Source organism: Gasterosteus aculeatus, chromosome 6, assembly GCF_964276395.1.
Source record: "Gasterosteus aculeatus chromosome 6, fGasAcu3.hap1.1, whole genome shotgun sequence".
NCBI classification, from domain to species: domain Eukaryota; kingdom Metazoa; phylum Chordata; class Actinopteri; order Perciformes; family Gasterosteidae; genus Gasterosteus; species Gasterosteus aculeatus.
In genome coordinates this window covers 12,899,050-12,917,531 of record NC_135693.1, presented here as the reverse complement: position 1 = coordinate 12,917,531, position 18,482 = coordinate 12,899,050, and the positions used below count along the sequence as shown (strand labels likewise).

At 40.9% G+C, this 18,482-nt stretch overlaps 1 protein-coding gene across 8 annotated transcripts in view; it reads right to left on the bottom strand.

The window, feature by feature from the left end:
* The window catches only part of kcnma1a (potassium large conductance calcium-activated channel, subfamily M, alpha member 1a), a 107,706-nt gene that overhangs the window by 40,382 nt on the left and 48,842 nt on the right, over positions 1–18,482 (bottom strand). For 6 of the 8 annotated variants that reach the window (XM_078104472.1, XM_078104473.1, XM_078104469.1 and 3 more), the window contains exons 4-11: positions 14,746–14,839; positions 13,894–14,005; positions 8,041–8,116; positions 7,704–7,779; positions 6,823–6,993; positions 5,250–5,341; positions 372–482; positions 69–174 (exon numbers count right to left, since the gene is read on the bottom strand). In XM_078104472.1, the coding sequence (XP_077960598.1) occupies positions 69–174; positions 372–482; positions 5,250–5,341; positions 6,823–6,993; positions 7,704–7,779; positions 8,041–8,116; positions 13,894–14,005; positions 14,746–14,839 (838 nt within the window). Of the gene's footprint in view, positions 1–68; positions 175–371; positions 483–5,068; positions 5,161–5,249; positions 5,342–6,822; positions 6,994–7,703; positions 7,780–8,040; positions 8,117–13,893; positions 14,006–14,745; positions 14,840–18,482 lie in introns of all 8 variants that reach the window. The other 2 variants (XM_078104470.1, XM_078104474.1) reach the window with 1 other exon arrangement.

The window sequence follows — 18,482 nt, the reverse complement described above, 5'->3', positions numbered from 1 at the left end:
ATCCGTCCAATTCATTCTACACAACTTTATGTGATTTCATTTTGTCATTGAGGTGTCGCTGACTGTACCTTCACTCTGGCGAGGTCGTGAGGGTTGAGAACAGATCCCTGGTAGAACTCTACTTGGGTAAAATGGCGTTTGAACAAGGCTTCCAGCTCAAGATTAGGGGAAATACTAACACACAGGGAAAATAGTAGAGCAGTTAGCATCACTTATAAGTACACATACTGTAAATATATATATATATATATATATATATATATATATATATATATATATATATATATATATATATATATATATGGCTGCCTGTGTATTGTTTTCCAGAATTGTGTTTTGCTACACGGGTGATGAAAGAAAAAAGAACTCACTTATGGAGAAAAACTATTTCAACATTGACATCATCCCTGTCCTTGTGTAGGAAGTCTTTGAGGAAGTTGGAGACACTTTCGAGGGTAATATGACCACAGACCACAATATGCCTGGAGGGGGGGGAAGAAATCATCTTGAGTGGGCAACATGAATCACTGCAGACACTGGCATGCCTCCCGCAGATAATCAGTCAAACCAAAGCACTCTCACATCTCAAATATAGACTAAAAAAAGCTATATACATGTTAAGAAATGCAGTTTCAAAGCAAACACGTAATTGAATTATAGCTTCTTCCTTTTTTTTTTTGCAATAAAAGTGAACATTTTCCCCCCCCGTGTAATGAAAGTGGTTAAATTCTGCACAAGTGCAATCAAACACTCAACTCGGAACCACTCGGAACATCTAAGACCTAATCACACGCAGCCCACGCGGGTTGGACGGTCTTCCGTCCTCAACATTAAAAACCGTCCCTTCGGCCAAACCGCCCCTTCGTGAGCCGAATGCATGTTGACAAAGACGTGTACATCAATGTGCTTGTGCTTTTGTACAGAACATTACTGAAAACGTTCAAAGTGATTTGGAGGCCTGTGGTTGACACAAATTCTAAACAGGACCTGGGGAGTATTTGACGGGTGTGCTGGCGAGGCGTGTGGCGCATTACGGCAGCGCATTCGTTTGTCCTCGGACTTCCACCGTGCGCCACAGCGGCCGAGTTCATAGATCTAGCTTCACATTTATATCCCTGAGAGGAGAGTCATTTGGGCAGTTTGGATGCTCACTTTTATACATGTATTAAATTCAAACTTTAAATCCTTTGTTTAACTTTGATCTCGCTATTTGTTAAAATGATTGAATAAAATAGGGAGCATTGTTATCAAAAATGGTTGAAATTTTACCAGGATATGGTAATAATCACGAGTTTAATCATGCTAATCTGCTGGATTTAGGACATTTTGATGCTTAATTTGCACTGTAGTAAGGTGAGCTACCCTTTTGGAATTAACGTTAAATGTCACCCAGTCTTGTTGCCAAACCCCTAAATGAGAAATCCAAACATGCTGCGTAGAATTCAGCCTTTATATCACCGTGGATTAGTGTGGGCATTAGGCAGACCCCATAATTACCTCATGGAGCCCTGAAAGGCACTCCGTGTAATGACAATGGCCTTATCCACTACTTAGCAGGATGTGCCAGGAGACAAATGAACCACTTTAGTTTTGAGTGCCTGGATACTGGCCAGCTTTGCATTGAACACTATGAGTATTAAGTTACTTTCCTCAAATACAAATAGAACACTGTGGTCATATTTGTTCACTGTTCGAGTTCTTACAATCAAACCAGATTGGTCTGAATACATTTTCATATCCTTGAACACAATTTAAAACATTTAACATTACAACGTTGATGTCTAAAATCATAGAATATTACTGAAATATGACAAAGTTTGGCAGGTTTAAAGGAAACAGATACTTATTATTAATGTTAGACGAGAACCATGACCCGGATCACTAAATGTCCTCCTGCTCTCTACCAGATGGTCCGGTAGGACTGAATTGAAGTGGACTTGGCGAAGCAATGTGACAGACACATTGAAAGACTGGCAGCGTGTGGACGTTTCAGGACGTAATGGTCTCTGCAGATGTCGCCTCTGTCCTTTAAGAGAATCTAATGAGCAGCCGTGACGGCACAGTTGGCCGGAGTGGAGCAAAAAGGGCCGTGTGGTCTTACAAGCTGATGAGCTGAGATGTCTGTGGGCAGCCGGCGGTATTTGGCACAAGACGTCTCTCATTTCTCAAGAAATGAAAAACATCGGTCATGTTTTTCAATTGCCAGTATCCAGATGCCCTTCAACAAGGGTAGAGGGAATATACGGATTTATATGGCGTATTGTTCAGTTTGTGTGGGTAAAGCGTTAGCTTGTTAATCTCTCTCTCCCTCTCTCTCTCCCACACGAACACACACAAAGTGTTGTAGTTGATTTATTAGCAATGCTAAACTTTCTTCCTCACTTATTTAGCTTTTATGCATCTCTGTAATTAAAGTTGGCGTGCTTCTTGCGGGTGGCATCAAATTGAATACTGAGGTCTTTGGCTAGTTCAATAGGATTTAAGCAACGGATAGTTTATATATAATTGCTTCATAAACACCTCCACTCTGGTTAACCAGATTAAACTGTACAGTTGGACATAAAAATCGGCAGATCTTTTTTTTTCTTTTTTTTTTTAACAGGAGAACCAAACAACGCAGAAAACTAAAACAAAAGCGGGAACACTATCACATTCAATACAAAGGGGTGTTACAGAGCGTGCACACAAAACATGCAGTCAGAGAGCATCTCAAGATGTCAGTGGGGATGCAACAAAATGAACAAACAGAGCTCAAACATCAGCAACAGAGGTCACTCACTTGGTACTGCTCTAATCCTTATGGGTCAGTGACAAAAGCTACTGCCAGAATCTAAATGTTCCAATTTAGACCGCTTGAATTAAAAGGAAATCTTGTGTAATCAATAGCAAGATTTGTGAAGGTAAATAGTTCATAATGCACTTTGTATTAAAAGTGGAAGAGCGTGCAGACTTTCAGCTGCACGCCTTTACAGAGGACTTTCAAAGGTGTATTCCACAGATCAGCAAAAGCTGAAGCCGGTTTCCATGCCAACCCCTCCGATAAAGAAACCACAGAGGCCATAATGGAAACTACAGAGTCCCGACTGCACTTGGCGGCAACAGTTGCAACACTTGTCATTGTTATATTAGCATACGCGGGCTGAGTGCTGTCACTGTGCTCATGGGCGTATGCTGCACTGCACAGCGCTCTAAAAGCAACACCGGCATAAAACAGAAATTTAGTCCAGATCCAATGTGAGTCCCTCTCACTTCCAAACAACCTTCAAGGCATTTTTTTTTTTTCAAATGACAGCAGCCGGGCAGCGAGATGAAGTAAGGGATGCATTTAAAAGAGTTCACGATGCATCATGATCTCATTGTTTGTGAGCTTTGTAATCAGTCAGACACTTGTAATCTCCTAATCTCATTTCCGTGATGGACCTTTCTTCTTCTGCTGACAGCTGCTAAATAACTGAATCCCAACGGCAAACCTTAACCCACATGGCAAAGTGTTTGTATCCATGTGTCAGGTCCAATACATGTAAACTCCACGCAAATACCAATCCAAACGATCATAGGTGCCACGCTAAGCCTGTGTGTTTGGTGGGTATCTTCTGATTGTTACCATATGTCTGCACTGTATGCACCAGAGAGTAAAGGAGGGGGGGGGGGGGTGCGGAAAGAGAAAATAAAGTGTGTGGGAGAAACTGTCCTCAGCTTTGACAAGGGCTTTTCTCAACACACATGTGTGAGTCTGGCCTGAGGTCACTAGCCAAATATAACATTTCATCAATCTTATCTCAATGACAGGCAAACATTATCAAACAAAAGCTTTTTTTTTTTCCACCCATTCCTCCACTACTGCTGACTCGCTAGAATCCGCCTCGCTGAAAAGAATTGCTGAAAAGGAGTGGGATTGGAAGAAAGAAAAAAGAGAGAGAAAAAGAGAGGACTGCAAAGTAGTAGATGTTGAGAGCCGAAGCAGAGAATGAGAAGAACGAAGAAGAAGGGGAAATAAATCTACCGACCCTGTTCTAGACACACTACATATGAATTCAAATGTATCTGTGCTGAATATCAGTTAGGTTTGAGCCACGGAGGAGGTGGGGGGGGGGGACAGCACAGTTACTGTGGTAAAATGACCACAGTGCCACACATACTTCACAGTGCACTGTGAGAGGCCCATTTACAATACCGAGAACCAAGCAGGAAAAAAAACAAGCCAAGAGCTTTTGAGAGCCTCCAGTGGGAGCGAGGCATCCAGCATTCAGGGTGTGGGAGCTGACTGAAGATCAGGGCCGGATGATGCGATGGGTTTGCGTTGACTTTTTCATGTAGTTCGCAATTAATGAAAAAGCTTCACGACTGCAGGTCATAGAGAACATGCCAGAAATGATGCGGTGAAGAAAAAAAAATTCCACAAAACGTGCAAAAAAAAGAAAAAAAAGAAAAGAACTCAAGCTGCATGAGACAAGAAAAGAAAGTATATTTTGCAAAGGTCATTGGAATTGATGATGCTTAAAAAGACCACCAACAATAATGCACTTGCAGATGTTTATATCTTTCTATTTTCTTGTGGGAAATAATCCATTGGAGGAGTATAGTAGGGATTTCATGACTATTTTCTTTCATTTCTGACTATTTAGGACTTAAAGACATTCACAAGGACTAGTTCCCCCCCGACAGGCAGTATTAGACAATATGATTTAGGGCCAAATGACAAATGGACGATACAAAGTGCACAGATATATTGCAAAAAGCACGACATGTTAGTGTTGAAGTCATGAAAGCTCCTTTTTTCAAAATGAAATTAAAGCGCAACACAAGATGTTTCCAAGAGGAGAAATAAATCAAATGAACATCACACAAATGACTGAAGGACAGATAGAGACAGCAGAAAAGAGAGAGTAAAAGGGCATGGACATGTGTGTCCTAATGGCCAAGGTCTCCAGTCACGCCGTGTGACGTGATGGCATGAGGTAACTTTATTGTTCTAAAAGGAGTCAAGTTAACTAACCCCAAGTAACTATGAACTCCATGGGGGCGCACTTGAGTCACACAACCACACCTTGTCTGGATTTCAACTTACTTTCTGCCTCGTGTCGAGTTATAACTCCCTCCGTATTTCTTCCGATTAAGGATGAGAGCAGCAATTTCTGGCACGTAGCGAGCAAACATGGCCTACATGCATGGAACAGAAAAAAGAAAAAGGCATGCAGAGAGGGTTCTACCGCACACAGAAAAACAGCAGAACCATCTGGAATACTTACTTTCTCCCATTAACCGCACTATAGGAACCACCATATTTCTTTCGGTTTCCTATTAACTCTATGATTTCAGGGACGTAGCTGGCAAACATGGCCTAAGGAGAAGATAGAAGACAGAAGAAGAAACTAAAAAAAGAGACGACTACGCCGCAGCAGGGTGGTGAAGAAACTGGAGCATGAATCCAGATTTCTAAGGGGGGAAATATTTGCAATTTAAATCAAGTTAAAAACTTTGTAAATTGAGCAAGATCTTCAAAAACCCAAAAAAGTTTTGTTTTTGCTGTAAAAAAAAAGAAATTAAAAAATAGCCCCCGATTTTTAAAGGTAAGTGTTTAGGAATGGGTTTGTTGATTGGGCAATTATTTTGTCACAGCTGACGAGTAGTCAGTTTGTGATAACACCCAATACCTTTCTGGATGGCAGACTTTTGAAAGGAGAATAAAAACCTATGTGCCATGTTTTGTCCAACAAACACAGATGATTTGGCAGGTTGATTTGAATAGGCCTACCTGATGGTCCACAGCTGCAAAACACATTAAGACTCATTTGTTGGGCTGGAAAATGAGCTGGATGCATTTTGCAAGGTTTCACAGCCTGTTGTACTAGTGCAGGGTTGTGTTTAAATGAACCGATGACCAGCTGGCAATCACTGACACAACTCATCCAGGCTAACATCTAACATAAGACACAAAGAGGTGCCCTCATCCTTCATAAACACATACTCAACTCCTACTTGGAAACTGCACCGATCATCCATCAGATGGAGTAATGTGGAATGATGTGAGTTTAATATGATCCCTGGCTTTAAAATATCTCAAGCATGAAGTCATTATTCAGCCGCTGCTGGAAGCCGGCTGAGGTACTGGCCTAAAGAAAACCTCATAACCTATCACCATGGCCACAACAAGGTACACATCCACACAGCTGCAGGTCATCAGTCCACAGTGATCGCTGGCCAAATAAATACCGATCACGGGGACTGTGATTTGGCTAAAGCCTCCACTTCTTTGGGAGACAAGTCGGAGGAGGCGGCGGCGTCTTCAGCGCGCGTGTGAGCGCTCACGGGTGTCAACAACCACGACCGCCTGTGCTTAAGTTAGTCTACAAAGCGTGACCAATCAGGATGCGAGATCAGAGGGAGGTGAGCAGGACGGGATAGGGAGGGAGCTGTTGCTATGGTAACAGTCAGGCCGGCCTAAGCCTGATCTCTCTGCCCCTGTGTTTGTTGGAATTGTGGGAAAAAGACACGGGAGGAGGGGATGTCCTGAAACCGAAACTGCTTTTAAGAGAACAGTAACATTATTATCAGAGAGAATCTTATCAATTAAATACAGGTAAGGGGAAGAGACGAAGGAGCACATAGTACTGTAACAGCAGGATAAAATAAAATGGGACAAGCAACATAGTTCTATTATTTTTAAAACGGCACAATGCTAAAATATATAACATACAAAATCATTTTAGTTCCTTTTTCGTTAATGTATAATGTTCAGTTTTATACAGTCTATTGATGGGGACAGGCAGGATTAAGGAGGGGAAAAGGGGAGCAGGGGAGAAAAGAAAAGCCTGATTTTACCAAACCACCAAGGATGAAGAAGACCATAAACAGGCGCCCCAAGGTGGTTTTTGCATAGACATCCCCGTAGCCCACTGTAGACATCGTCACCATCAGCAAGTAGACACATTCCCAATAGGAAAGGGACTGAGAATTCTGGAAGTTTTCCCAAGGATCCCCTGAGTTTTCCACCTAGAAGGTCGATAGGAGACGACGCAAAATTTATTAGAGACCACTTGTAAGAATTTCCTAAAATAGGTTGAACACACCCGTCTGTTGATAAAGACAACGCTTGAAAAGACAACCCGTTTGATCAAGTTTGATTAAATCCAGCTACAAGTGCATCATCTTTCATAAAGTCATAAAGTTTATTCTTTGTTTACTGTATGAGACTACCATCTAGTGGTAAAAACGTTTGATGCTTTATGAGTTGTTGGTCAGAGCTGCAAATGTGCAATGAATACTATACAGACAAAATCCAGTGTACACTTAATAATAATCACTTTTTTTCCTCAAAGCAAGGAGGCATACAATAATAGTGTCAAAAATTGCCACTAACTTTACATTTATATTTTATTAAATAAAATAGATAAATGACCATGACAGACAAAAATCACCAACGTAAGTTGAACATAATTCTTTAATACTTGCCTTCGATCGGCATCAGGACAAATATACTGTATATACTTATTATTATTATTATTGTAGGTTATTAGGCCGATTGGTGCTTACCACAATAAAAACACTCTTCACCAATGCCACTGTGCATTCTGTTATTGTGAACAGTTTATTCAGTTTATTTATTTTGCTATCTAGAGCACTTCTCCCCAATGGAAAAAAGTACCCAAAGTACTGTTGGGGGACTCATTGATGACTACTGGTCCTCACGTCTGTCCACTCACCAAATGTATGAATCCAGCTGCTGTGAGCCATGTGCTTATGAAGATGGAACAAAGGTTCACCAGCTTGATGGAGTTACTGCGATAAAGAAGAGGAGGAACCATAACTCTCAAAGATGTTAGACAATAATGACAGAAAGACGTGTTAGCTAATTAAAGTCTCACTAGCAATAAACAACAGCCAGGGAAATTGAACAGGGGTTTTAATAGTATATCGGCATATAAATAAACAAAAAAATAAACCGAATGAGGTACAGAATAGGAATAAAAGCTTGGTAGTAAGATATTATTCTATGCATATAAGATTCTGGTTGATGAAAGAAGAAAGCTTTATTCTTACCTTGTTTTCAAGATATTCAAAAACTGTAGAATTTCTGAAAACTGTATCAATCTTAGTGCTCTGAGAAATCTTAAGCCTGTGAGACAGAGACAGAAATGCATAGATTAGTATAGAAGTGCATGACGAACAACTGGTGGCATTCACATATAATCATATAAGTTGGATGTTTTCTAAAATGTATTTACAGTAGGACCACAGAGGAATAACAGTGGCAGATATTGAGACAACAGGCAACATGCATGAGCAATCCGATATTATAGTTCATTTGTCTTTATTTTCCTTTTGGCACCGCACCATATAATTCAAAAGAAATTACGCAACACACCAGGGGATGAGCTAAAAAAAAACTTGCACACTTTATTCTAGGTGATGTGTTGAAATTATTTATGCATTCAAAGAAGTTAAGAGCAACATCGTGTGGCCTACTTTACATGAGTTCAGTGTGCATCCAAAAGCCCCTAGTTTAGGGATTAGAGAACAAAGCGACACCTGCCTCATTGGCTTTTTACATAACACAACCGATCCAATGGAACGTGTGTGTGTGTGTGTGTGTGTGTGTGTGTGTGTGTGTGTGTGTGTGTGTGTATACACGCGCATGTGTCTATACACACATCCCAAACAATCAGTTCGGTAATTGAAAATGTGGCACAGTGGTGGCAAACATGTTTTAAAGACCAACAAAGTAAAGAAAGAGAATACATTTAAAAAGTATGCATAAACAAGAATACTCTTCCAGATGACACGTGTCTCTCTACATTTGCACCAACGGCCTCACCCCAGGTGGAGAGGATGCGCAAACAAGACCACATTGAACAAAACCGTCCCGTCTGCCTTTCGCTTTGCGCCCCTCCACCTCACCCTGTACCCATTATGAAAGAGATCGGCACGGGACTTCTTCCGCCTCCGCGTCTGTGGGACGGGCTTCGCACCGGCATCACCGGGGGCATGTCGATAGACGAGCAGCTTCGGAGGAATCATTGATCCCATGCAAAGTTAGAGGCAAGACTGCCATAAAAAATTGCTCATCTAAAAATGTTTTGGGCCAAGAATTTTAAAAGCAACTTCAAAAAATTAAAAGGAGTAAATAGACGGTTAGAATTGTGTAGTTTGTTGTATCACATCCGCCTGGTGGGACAGTGATGACTCAGTGAGAAAAGTGTCCGCTTTAATATAGGATTTTCTTCTTTTTTTTTCATTCTAGTTACAATGTTAATCCTCGGCACCCAAACAGACTTCCCATGCCCCTTCAACGGCTTTACAGAGAACTCCTTTCAAGCTTTTCTCTCCTTCGACACACAGGTTCAACATTTTATTTAAAAAAAGGTCTGAATCCTGCCAGGGATTTAGCAGAGATGAAGATAAATTGAAAATGCTGCAGAAGAATAACAGTAATCCTGTTGACGCATATAAAAGCTCAAAACACGCCGTGGTAATTTGATAATAGTTATTGACCGATGTCATTTCACATTTACATTACAGTTAAATCAGATCTGGGCACCATTCTTCAATAATTAGGTAAGAATTCAAAAGGTCTCCTTTAATACTTATGGAATGTCTTTTAGCATACACTACATTAGGCGCACAGTACTGTACTGTTTATTCTCATGTATAGTGTATTTGCTGACTCATATTTTATAGCAACAGGTTTTAGGTGGACCTTCTTTTGTCGTTTTAATGTACATCAAGTTTTCTTATTTCTGTTCATTTAATATGTATGTTTACTAGATTGACATGGATATTTTGTGTTGAAAATAAGTAGAGAACTCACTAATAAATAGTGGAAATTATTTAGATTGAAAAGTAACATCCAAAATTGTGTTGCGAATTTTGTATTTGATGGTAAAATATTAGATATTTTAACCAAAATGTCCAGTGATAAAAAGATGGAGCCAGCTTGGGGCTTCATTTTTCTCAATCAGTGTGAAGCATCTGTGTTTGTGTTATACTGTCCATCTGTGTTTGTGTTAGTGTGAATCTGTGTCTGCGTGTGCGCGTGTGCTGTATTCATAACTTTGTGGGGCAAAGATGTGTGTTGGAGAGTTTCCTCCAAACCAGGAAAAAAAACATGGTCCCACAACTTATGCATTTTTTGTGTCCTCACACCAAAAGATATCTTTTCCAAACATGCCAAAAGCCTCTTGCCGGATGCTCATGGAAAGAAATCAGTTTTGGTCTTTGGCCACTATTCATTCATTACTTCATTCATTCATTCATTCATTCATTCCTTCATTCCTTCTTGAGGATTCGCAACCAAGAGTTCCGCCTATCGGGATATTTTATCAATCACCAGTCTGGGATAGGACATCGGAATACTTTCATACTGACGGTGAACAACGCCGTGAACTAGATGCTACGACGCTATGCGGCGCTAACACCTACACACTTGCACACACGTTGCTAGTGTAGCACTGGCTCCTATTGGTGAGTCATGCTGGATAGACCACCCGTGCATATGACATTCAACACCAGCATCACATTTCTTCCCATCTTATAATCCAACTAATGCATCTACAATAATGCAACGTGCAATAGCATGACAAGCGTTGAGCAGAGCTGCAACAAAGAGTCTTAAACGTAAACAAGAATTAGCCAACGACTGAGGGCCACACCAGGCTGATGCACTACGCTGAGTGATCATGAAACAGTATACTGAAGCATCACTAGGAGGCAGTAGCAGTCAAGCTTTAAAGAATGAAAGCAGTACCTTAAGGCCGCTACCGTAATGTAAATTCATGAAGCCAACCCCAACGTTTAGATTACAATGAATTACATGGTGACTTTATGGTAAAATCATTTTGTAATCTACAGTGACTGATATATGATGTTTCCTCCTCTGTTGGTAGCCAAAAAATATTCACAGCCAGCATTGGTGTTACTGGGTTTTGGTCGTTTTTCATCATCTAGGGAGGAGAGTGTGAAGCTAACTAGCAGGGTGTGAGACATACGGATCGGTAGCTAGATGAACTACAAGCATCTTTTGGACCACCGTGTGTTAATCCGTCACTGCTCTCAGTGCTGCTCAGTTCAAGTACTTAAAGGAGATTAATTATCCTTTCCAATGAAGAACTCTGAATGCCCTCTTACATTAGCCGCACGTCGCTGTACTGCTCTTAATCAATGTCCAGTTTACATTGGTAGGAAGAACAGAACTTTAAGTGCACGGAGCATATACTGGCTCTGGAGGAGAGTGGGTGGACGCTCAGCCACACCGCACAGGGCAGAACCCCTATTAGTGATCTTTTTATTATACAGCTCCACTGGCTGTCTTCTCATGCAGGACCACAGCTGATGGTGAAGCAAAGGTAGCATGATTGAGATGTATTACACCGGCTGCAGTGTTTATTCTGCTACAAATCCACTGTGATGAGGAGCAAGGTACACGCTCTTCACCACCCCGGTGTCCTCTAAGAAAGCCTGTTAAACAACAGGATAAAACACCGGGATATATTAAAGTCATCAAGCTTGAGGTGTTCAATAGGGCTAAATAATTTTTAGGGTGATGATAAGGTAATTAATGACCAAAAGGTTACCAAAGGAGGCAGCACCAGCAATACGCTGCAATTTTTGACATTCTCTTACAATATCAACTTATAAATTGTGCTAGTTTTCCTGTCACAACATGGTACTGCGTGTCGTAATTCCATAATAATATAGGATAGAAGGAGCTGATCACGGTTCCATACCCAACTCGTAAGAGCCCAAATATTAACTGTCACTTTCAGCATCACATTAGTATTCTGGAAGCTATCAGGAGCCCGTTGAGTTGCACCATTTCAAAGTGCAGACACACACTGTTCATTTAGAGCTGAGGGTTTGCATCGCCGTATGCAGCCTTAAACACTTGTTTACAAGTACACCACCAGTAAACAACAACATACGTCTGAAGGAGATGCAACTTGATACATTATCTTTGCAAAAGGATCCTCCTCAGGATTATTCCCTTGTAAACATAATATTAATGCATATTATGGGATGCATAGAGCATTTCTCCAAAACAATACATTGGCACTCAACAAATCACGCTGCAGCTGTATTGTATACAAAATGTGTATTTATTTTCTACATTAAGGCTGTGTGCTACGAGACCATCCTTTCACAGTATTTCATCATCTTTCACCGCTTTGAGGGGATGAGATGAGGACACCTATCATGGATACCAAAGAGCAGATTACTTCACTCTGCCATATCTAATTCATCACGCAGCTTTTTCCCTGAGAAAGCCTCTTAACAAAACGTTATCACCGGAGAGATAAGACTGGCACAATTTAGTTTTACTTATAAAATTAATAGATGTATATTAGAGGTAGAGATTCCAGTAGGCATGTAAAAACAAGAACAAGGACGGCAGATTTCCAAACCCTTTTTCTATCAATCAGCAATTAGAGTTGTGGCCATAATTTAGATCATGTATAATAAAAACGCAACTATATAAATCCAAAGCTGGGGGTTTAGTATTGTCATTAATAATCTGACAAAAAAAAAACACAATCCATTAATTTATTGATTTAATTCATAAAATGACTGTTTTCACTTTACATACATTTGGTTAAACTAGATAACTGTTTGAAATCTATACGATTAATGTGTTGCTCGTGTTTCTTTCCCAGGTTGACCTTTTTTTTTGTTACATTATCCAAGTTCCAAATCTCTGAAATTAAGTTGTCGCTAGTTAATATTACGTACCGTTTTTCACAGATGATATTTTGACTAGTCAGCAGGAAAATCACAGAGAAAATGCTCATAACATTAAGAAAATCTCCATTCTGTTTAAGTGTCTATGTAAACCATGACAGTTTGGCCCCTAATTGGAAACCAGACATCACCTATTTCAATACTTGTACATGCTTTTCCTTGGGTCTAATAAGACACATTCGGAAAAAAATGAGGAGAAAAACTGATTTTTAAGATGTCTTTTTGAGATAAAGGTCAACTGTATCTAGCTCCATAGGTTCTTCTTAAACTCTCCTGACTATATTTTGAAGAATAGCTCGTGGAATAGCATTTGAGCATTCGGCTCGGTTGTAAATGAGGTACAAAATGTGTAGTATTGTGTATGATTATGCCTGTGCACAAAAGAATAAAGCTATAAAGAAACTCTTCCTACTGCAATTTAAGCCACGATACTCTGAACGCAGTGAGAAACGCAGGTTGTTATGTAATACAGGTTAGGGTGTTTTCCAGTCCGTCCATGCGAGAAACTGTGTGTATGCACATGTAGTGTGCACATATGGAGAACACATACATGTAACCGTGTGCAGTATTTGTGTGAGATTGAATGAGCCCATTGGATGACGGTTATCCACTGCTGTGAGGTATTCCAGGTGCAACGCCGCAATTACCAACAATACACACACACAAACACACACACACACACACAGACACAGACACACAGACACACCCGGACAGACACACCCGGACAGACAGAGACAGACAGACAGAGACAGACAGACAGAGACAGGCAGACAGAGCCGCAGCCCATTTATGAGTCACTCTCATTCCCTCTCTAGTGCTACTGTGTTCCCTGAAACATTGGAGGAAACAAGCCCTGTCACTTCCAGCGATGGAGGACAGTTGACTGCAGCCCGAGGGCCTTATAGACACAGACCCAGTAATGGGGAGACAGAAGGGGGACTGAGACGCAAATGGAAAGACAGGGATTGATAAAAAAAAAAGAGGGGTGACATGTTAAGATGGAGGGCAAAAAAGAACTGGAAAAAAAGGAGTGGTACGACGGAGGAATGGAGAAGAAAAATGCAAAAGAAAAGCTCAAAGAGATTCGTCTCTACGGTGAGGACCACAGAGAGAGTCAAAGCAAGAGGAAAGGGGACAGCTGAAAGAGATGTGCGGACTTACCGAGCCAGCTTCTGTTCAAATAAACAGAAACAAACACGGGAGGAACAGTGAAGAAGTCGACCACTGAGTTGACCTCCAGCCAGAACCACAGCTTATCATTGGCCGCTATGAACTGTCAAAAGCAAAATCAGATCAGAATTATCAGCTTCATTCGCCACATGTGCGTACACATACATGCTTGTTGGAATTTTAGCCCAGTTACAAGTGGTGTCAACCTACAGTACATACAATAAACAAGTATACAAAATAAAAATAGATCAATAGAACAACCACAAGTAGAAATATTTAACAACTAAACAATATAAATATACATTCAAAAGTGTGTATGTATGTGTATATATAAATAGATAAACATACAACAACAACAACATTGGTATATGGGTTCAAAGTGCAGATAGTGATGATCGTGCATTTAAGATGACAATCGCATGGACATTTTTCTTTGCTTCTCCGACACGGTGCACAGATTGACAAAAGCTTCCGCCCACTTGCCGAGTCATGCGACTGGTTGGTGGTGTAAGCGGCTTATGAGTTTATATATTCATTCATTAAGGCTTGCGTTTGCTCCGCTAGAATGCTGCACTGGCATGACAGTGACGCCAGCAGAAGTATTTTCACCGCTTGAGTTCAAATTGAATGCATTCTATATCAGTGTTCGCTGGTGTCTCTCTGTTTGTAAGCATCGTCGGTTGTACCATAAAAAGGCAGATACAGAAAAGCCTGCCTGCATGACTGTGAGCATGTAGTTTGTGCCAGCGTGTATGTGTGCATGTCTGCACATTTGTACAGTGTATGCATGCTTGAGTGTGTATGCTTTGCGTGCATGTGCGAGAACTCAGGTGTTGAACTTACCCGCAGGCCAAAGTAAAGGAGGAAGAAGACGTTGAAGGCCATATCGATTTGTAACGTGAAATCTTTGTAGAAGTTCTGACAGGATTCTATTGGACTGGACGAGAGAGAAAAAAAGAAAACTTTAACGGTCATGAAGTGATACTGATGAAGAGAAGGGTCTTTCATATCTTTCTCATGACAAACACACTGTAGAAAGACAGAATAATCATTTTATTGTGCAATTGCTTCTCAAAACTCTCAGCGCTAAAAGACCCAGTGTCAACTGAATATAGATGAAAGTAAAGTAAGAAAAAGCGAATGCTTCAATTTGCAGTGTGTTACATTATGCAGGATCTGTCAAACATAAATACTCCAACAGATTGTTCCACATACGGTAGAGACTATTCGCAAAGAAAGAGACAACGTGGGAAAGCTACATCGGTGTTGCTTAAAGAAAGTGCAGATGATGATAAATGAGTCGGGATCTCTACGGCCTGTCATGTGATCCATCTTCATGTTTACCTTGTGATGATTACCCATTATAGGGGCTGCCCTTGACAAAAGCAATAATAGGCGTTGGGCAGTTTGCACACCCTATTCTTCACTTGGTTTTGAGCCTCTATCATTTTGCAATTCCACAGCGGAAAAGCATGACGAGGGAACACAAACGAGTCCCATATGTTCACGTTCAAATATTGAAGTATCGGTATGCACACAGCCCATAGGGGCGCACAGAGAGACCCTGAGCACAGCTTACTGCACAACAAAAACCTCCAGAAGAAGAGAGGAGCGAGACGTCATCATCAAGTTTCATCTCATGATCCATAATAATTGATGACTGAGTGCAGACGTGCCAGAGAGGACGTGTCGCTGGAGGAAGAGGATTTGACTTCTAATTTGAGTCTGCCTTGGGAATATCTTAAGGACAGATTTGATCTTTAAGATGATGTAAAACCCTGGCTCATGTATACGATGATCAGAATGAGTTTATGCAGCAGTTGTTTAAAACTAAAGTGACGTTTTTTGGTTGAAATGCTTTCTCTCATGCAGTGAAATCAGATTTTCGAACAGAGGTTAATTTGCATCCGACCCCTTGACAGAGTTAACATTGATCTGGCCTAAATACTCGATTAACTCACTTCCGCAGCATCCTCTCGTGATTCTGTAGGCTTTAAACTAAATCTGAATGCAAAAAAAAAAAAACATGAATAATAAATAAACCTACAGCGTGCTAAGCGTGCACAATATTCCTCACATCCGTCTGCACAACACCCATGCTCCTGCGTCATCACTCCTAAAAAGGATGTGAAACCCCGTCCTTAACAAACCTTAAAGTCCCTTGTGCAAGGGATTGCACACATCCACGCTAATACAATAGCAGGCACACGCAGATGGTGCACACTGAAGGCGCCGTTTGGAGTGGTCACAATGGTATTTCCCCTCAGGCCCAGCTTTGGCCTAATTCTGTACAACCGCTCATCTACAGTCACGTGACCCAAAACATTCGCAGTAACACAGAGGGAGCGTTGCAGCACACAGCAGGAGCTGAGTGGTAAATTAAATTCCACATTAGATTCCAATTGGTCTTCATTTGGCACTAAAAGGCAGCAAAATGGTTACACTTTGAGAGCTTTAATTTAGTCATTTTTATGATCATTACCTATAATAGTGGGAGGAAAACATCAGGAAGACATAGAGAAAGAAATAGCAAATTAAGAGTGAATCTGTGCAGGTTAAGAGAGTTGTGCAGCATATTATTGTGGAGCTGCTGAATGTTTTTTTTGACTATAAAATAAAAAATAAAAAATGAGTTTGCTGCTGTTTGTGTGGCAAGTCGTCTGAATGTATCCTACGGCACGATAAACACTTCTCAAACCCAACTGTGCCTTGAAATGAGTGAAAAGAAGAAGCCTAAAAGAAAATACATTAATTTGATGTGCTTTATGAGTAGAGCTGTCACTCATCACCTACGCACAAACAGTATGAGCCACGATTCTCTGCTAACAAAGACATATTTCCAAATAAGATGGTTATATCTACTAAGATATTGAATGTATTCTAGTCCAATCTAATCCAAATGCATATACAGGCATATGCAAATACATATCTGTAAACTACGAGTGGAAAAATACAAAAACAATTCAGCAAGCAACATCTACTTTACAGAACAATGTATTAAAACGTGATAATACTTTGTGTCAAGGTGTTCACAGCCTGATGTGCCGCCCTCGGGTGGCCAATGAATTATTGCGGTCTAAATCGAAATCAAAGGGACAAGGCTATCATTTTTGGGAGAGGAGAGAGGTGGTAAAAGTAAGAGGGCGAGAAAAAGGGGAGGATGAGAAGGTGACAGTGCAAAGCGAGGGGGACTGTGCTCGCAGGGGTTTGCTTTGTACTATTATTAGTCAATATGCCGCCTTGCATCCCGTGTTCAACAGGTCATTGGTTCCCTGTCCTGTCTTGTGTATTTTGAAATTATTACTTTGTATAAAGGGTGAAATTTTTTGTGCACCACTCTATGAACATTGTTAAATACAGTCAATCGGGGAAATCCACAAAAGGCAGGAGATTTCTTCACTGAGGTCTCCACTCGTTCCTGCAGTTTCTAGGTGTTCTGCACAATTCAAGGGGATTTCTGTCAACAACTCGTTCGTTGCATACGCAACTCGCGTTCATGGGGCGTCTGGGGTGTCTTGAAAAGTTCTGCTGCCGGCTTCCAGACAGCTACGCTGTGCCGTTTAAGTCTTCCTTCAGATGCTCCCAAGTACAGTGGCGATAGAGAGAAAGCAATACGGAATCACAGTATCTCAGTAATGATTCTTACTTCAAAGATCAGAGTGAAAGGTCATTGCGACCTCTGACCAGGAAATCTGCTTCTGGAACAAAATCAACCAGACAAATAAAACTCATTTTCTCATCAGGGCAAAGGACTATGTTGATGATCTTGTCCTAAAAATAGTCTGAAACACCTTCGGCCAGTCAGCAGGAGCCGGCCTTTTGTTAGCCCGCACATGACCTTGGCAAGCTGCAGGAGACTCAGCAAGGTCCCCCCCCCCCCCCCCCCCACCCTCAGAAAACAACAACCACTGCCCTACTAATGCTCACAACCACAGTGCAACCCACCAAATCAGAGTCACTCCTCATATCTCACAAATGTCTTCTGCTCTAGTAAGCTCGTAAGCTTCTTAGAATCCACAGTCTCCTTTGTTACTGTCCCAGTCACCACACACAATCAACATATAACCCAAACAGAAAAACAGGAAGGCGTGTAGAACGGGCTTTGAGCGCAATAAGTGAATGCCTGGGTTACACAACGTATGTCTCCAGAGGACATTGGATGTGAGTTTAGGTGAGAAGTCTGTGACGCTAAAAGAAGGCCAGGTTAGTACTTAAATGATTGATTTAGGCCAAGGCACCATTACTAAAATAAGAAATACTTTAGCGTCTACAAGGGCAATGTACAAATAAAACCTCTCCACAGAGGCTAAAAATAGCAAACTGCTTTTTTTTTTTTTTATCTGAACACAAATGACGAGCATCTAGCTTCAAGCGTTTCCTCTACAAAGACGTTATTTATTTTAGAGCCTAAAAGGAGTAGTTTGTGAGTGAAAATAGAACATCACGAAAGGAAACGAGAACTCTGCGCGATATGCTCAGCGACAAAGCATATTTGAAATTAAAAAAAGAGAGAGAGTAGTGAAAACAAAGGATTGCCATCATTCCAAGATAAAAATGACACTTTGGTTTATGGTTGATTT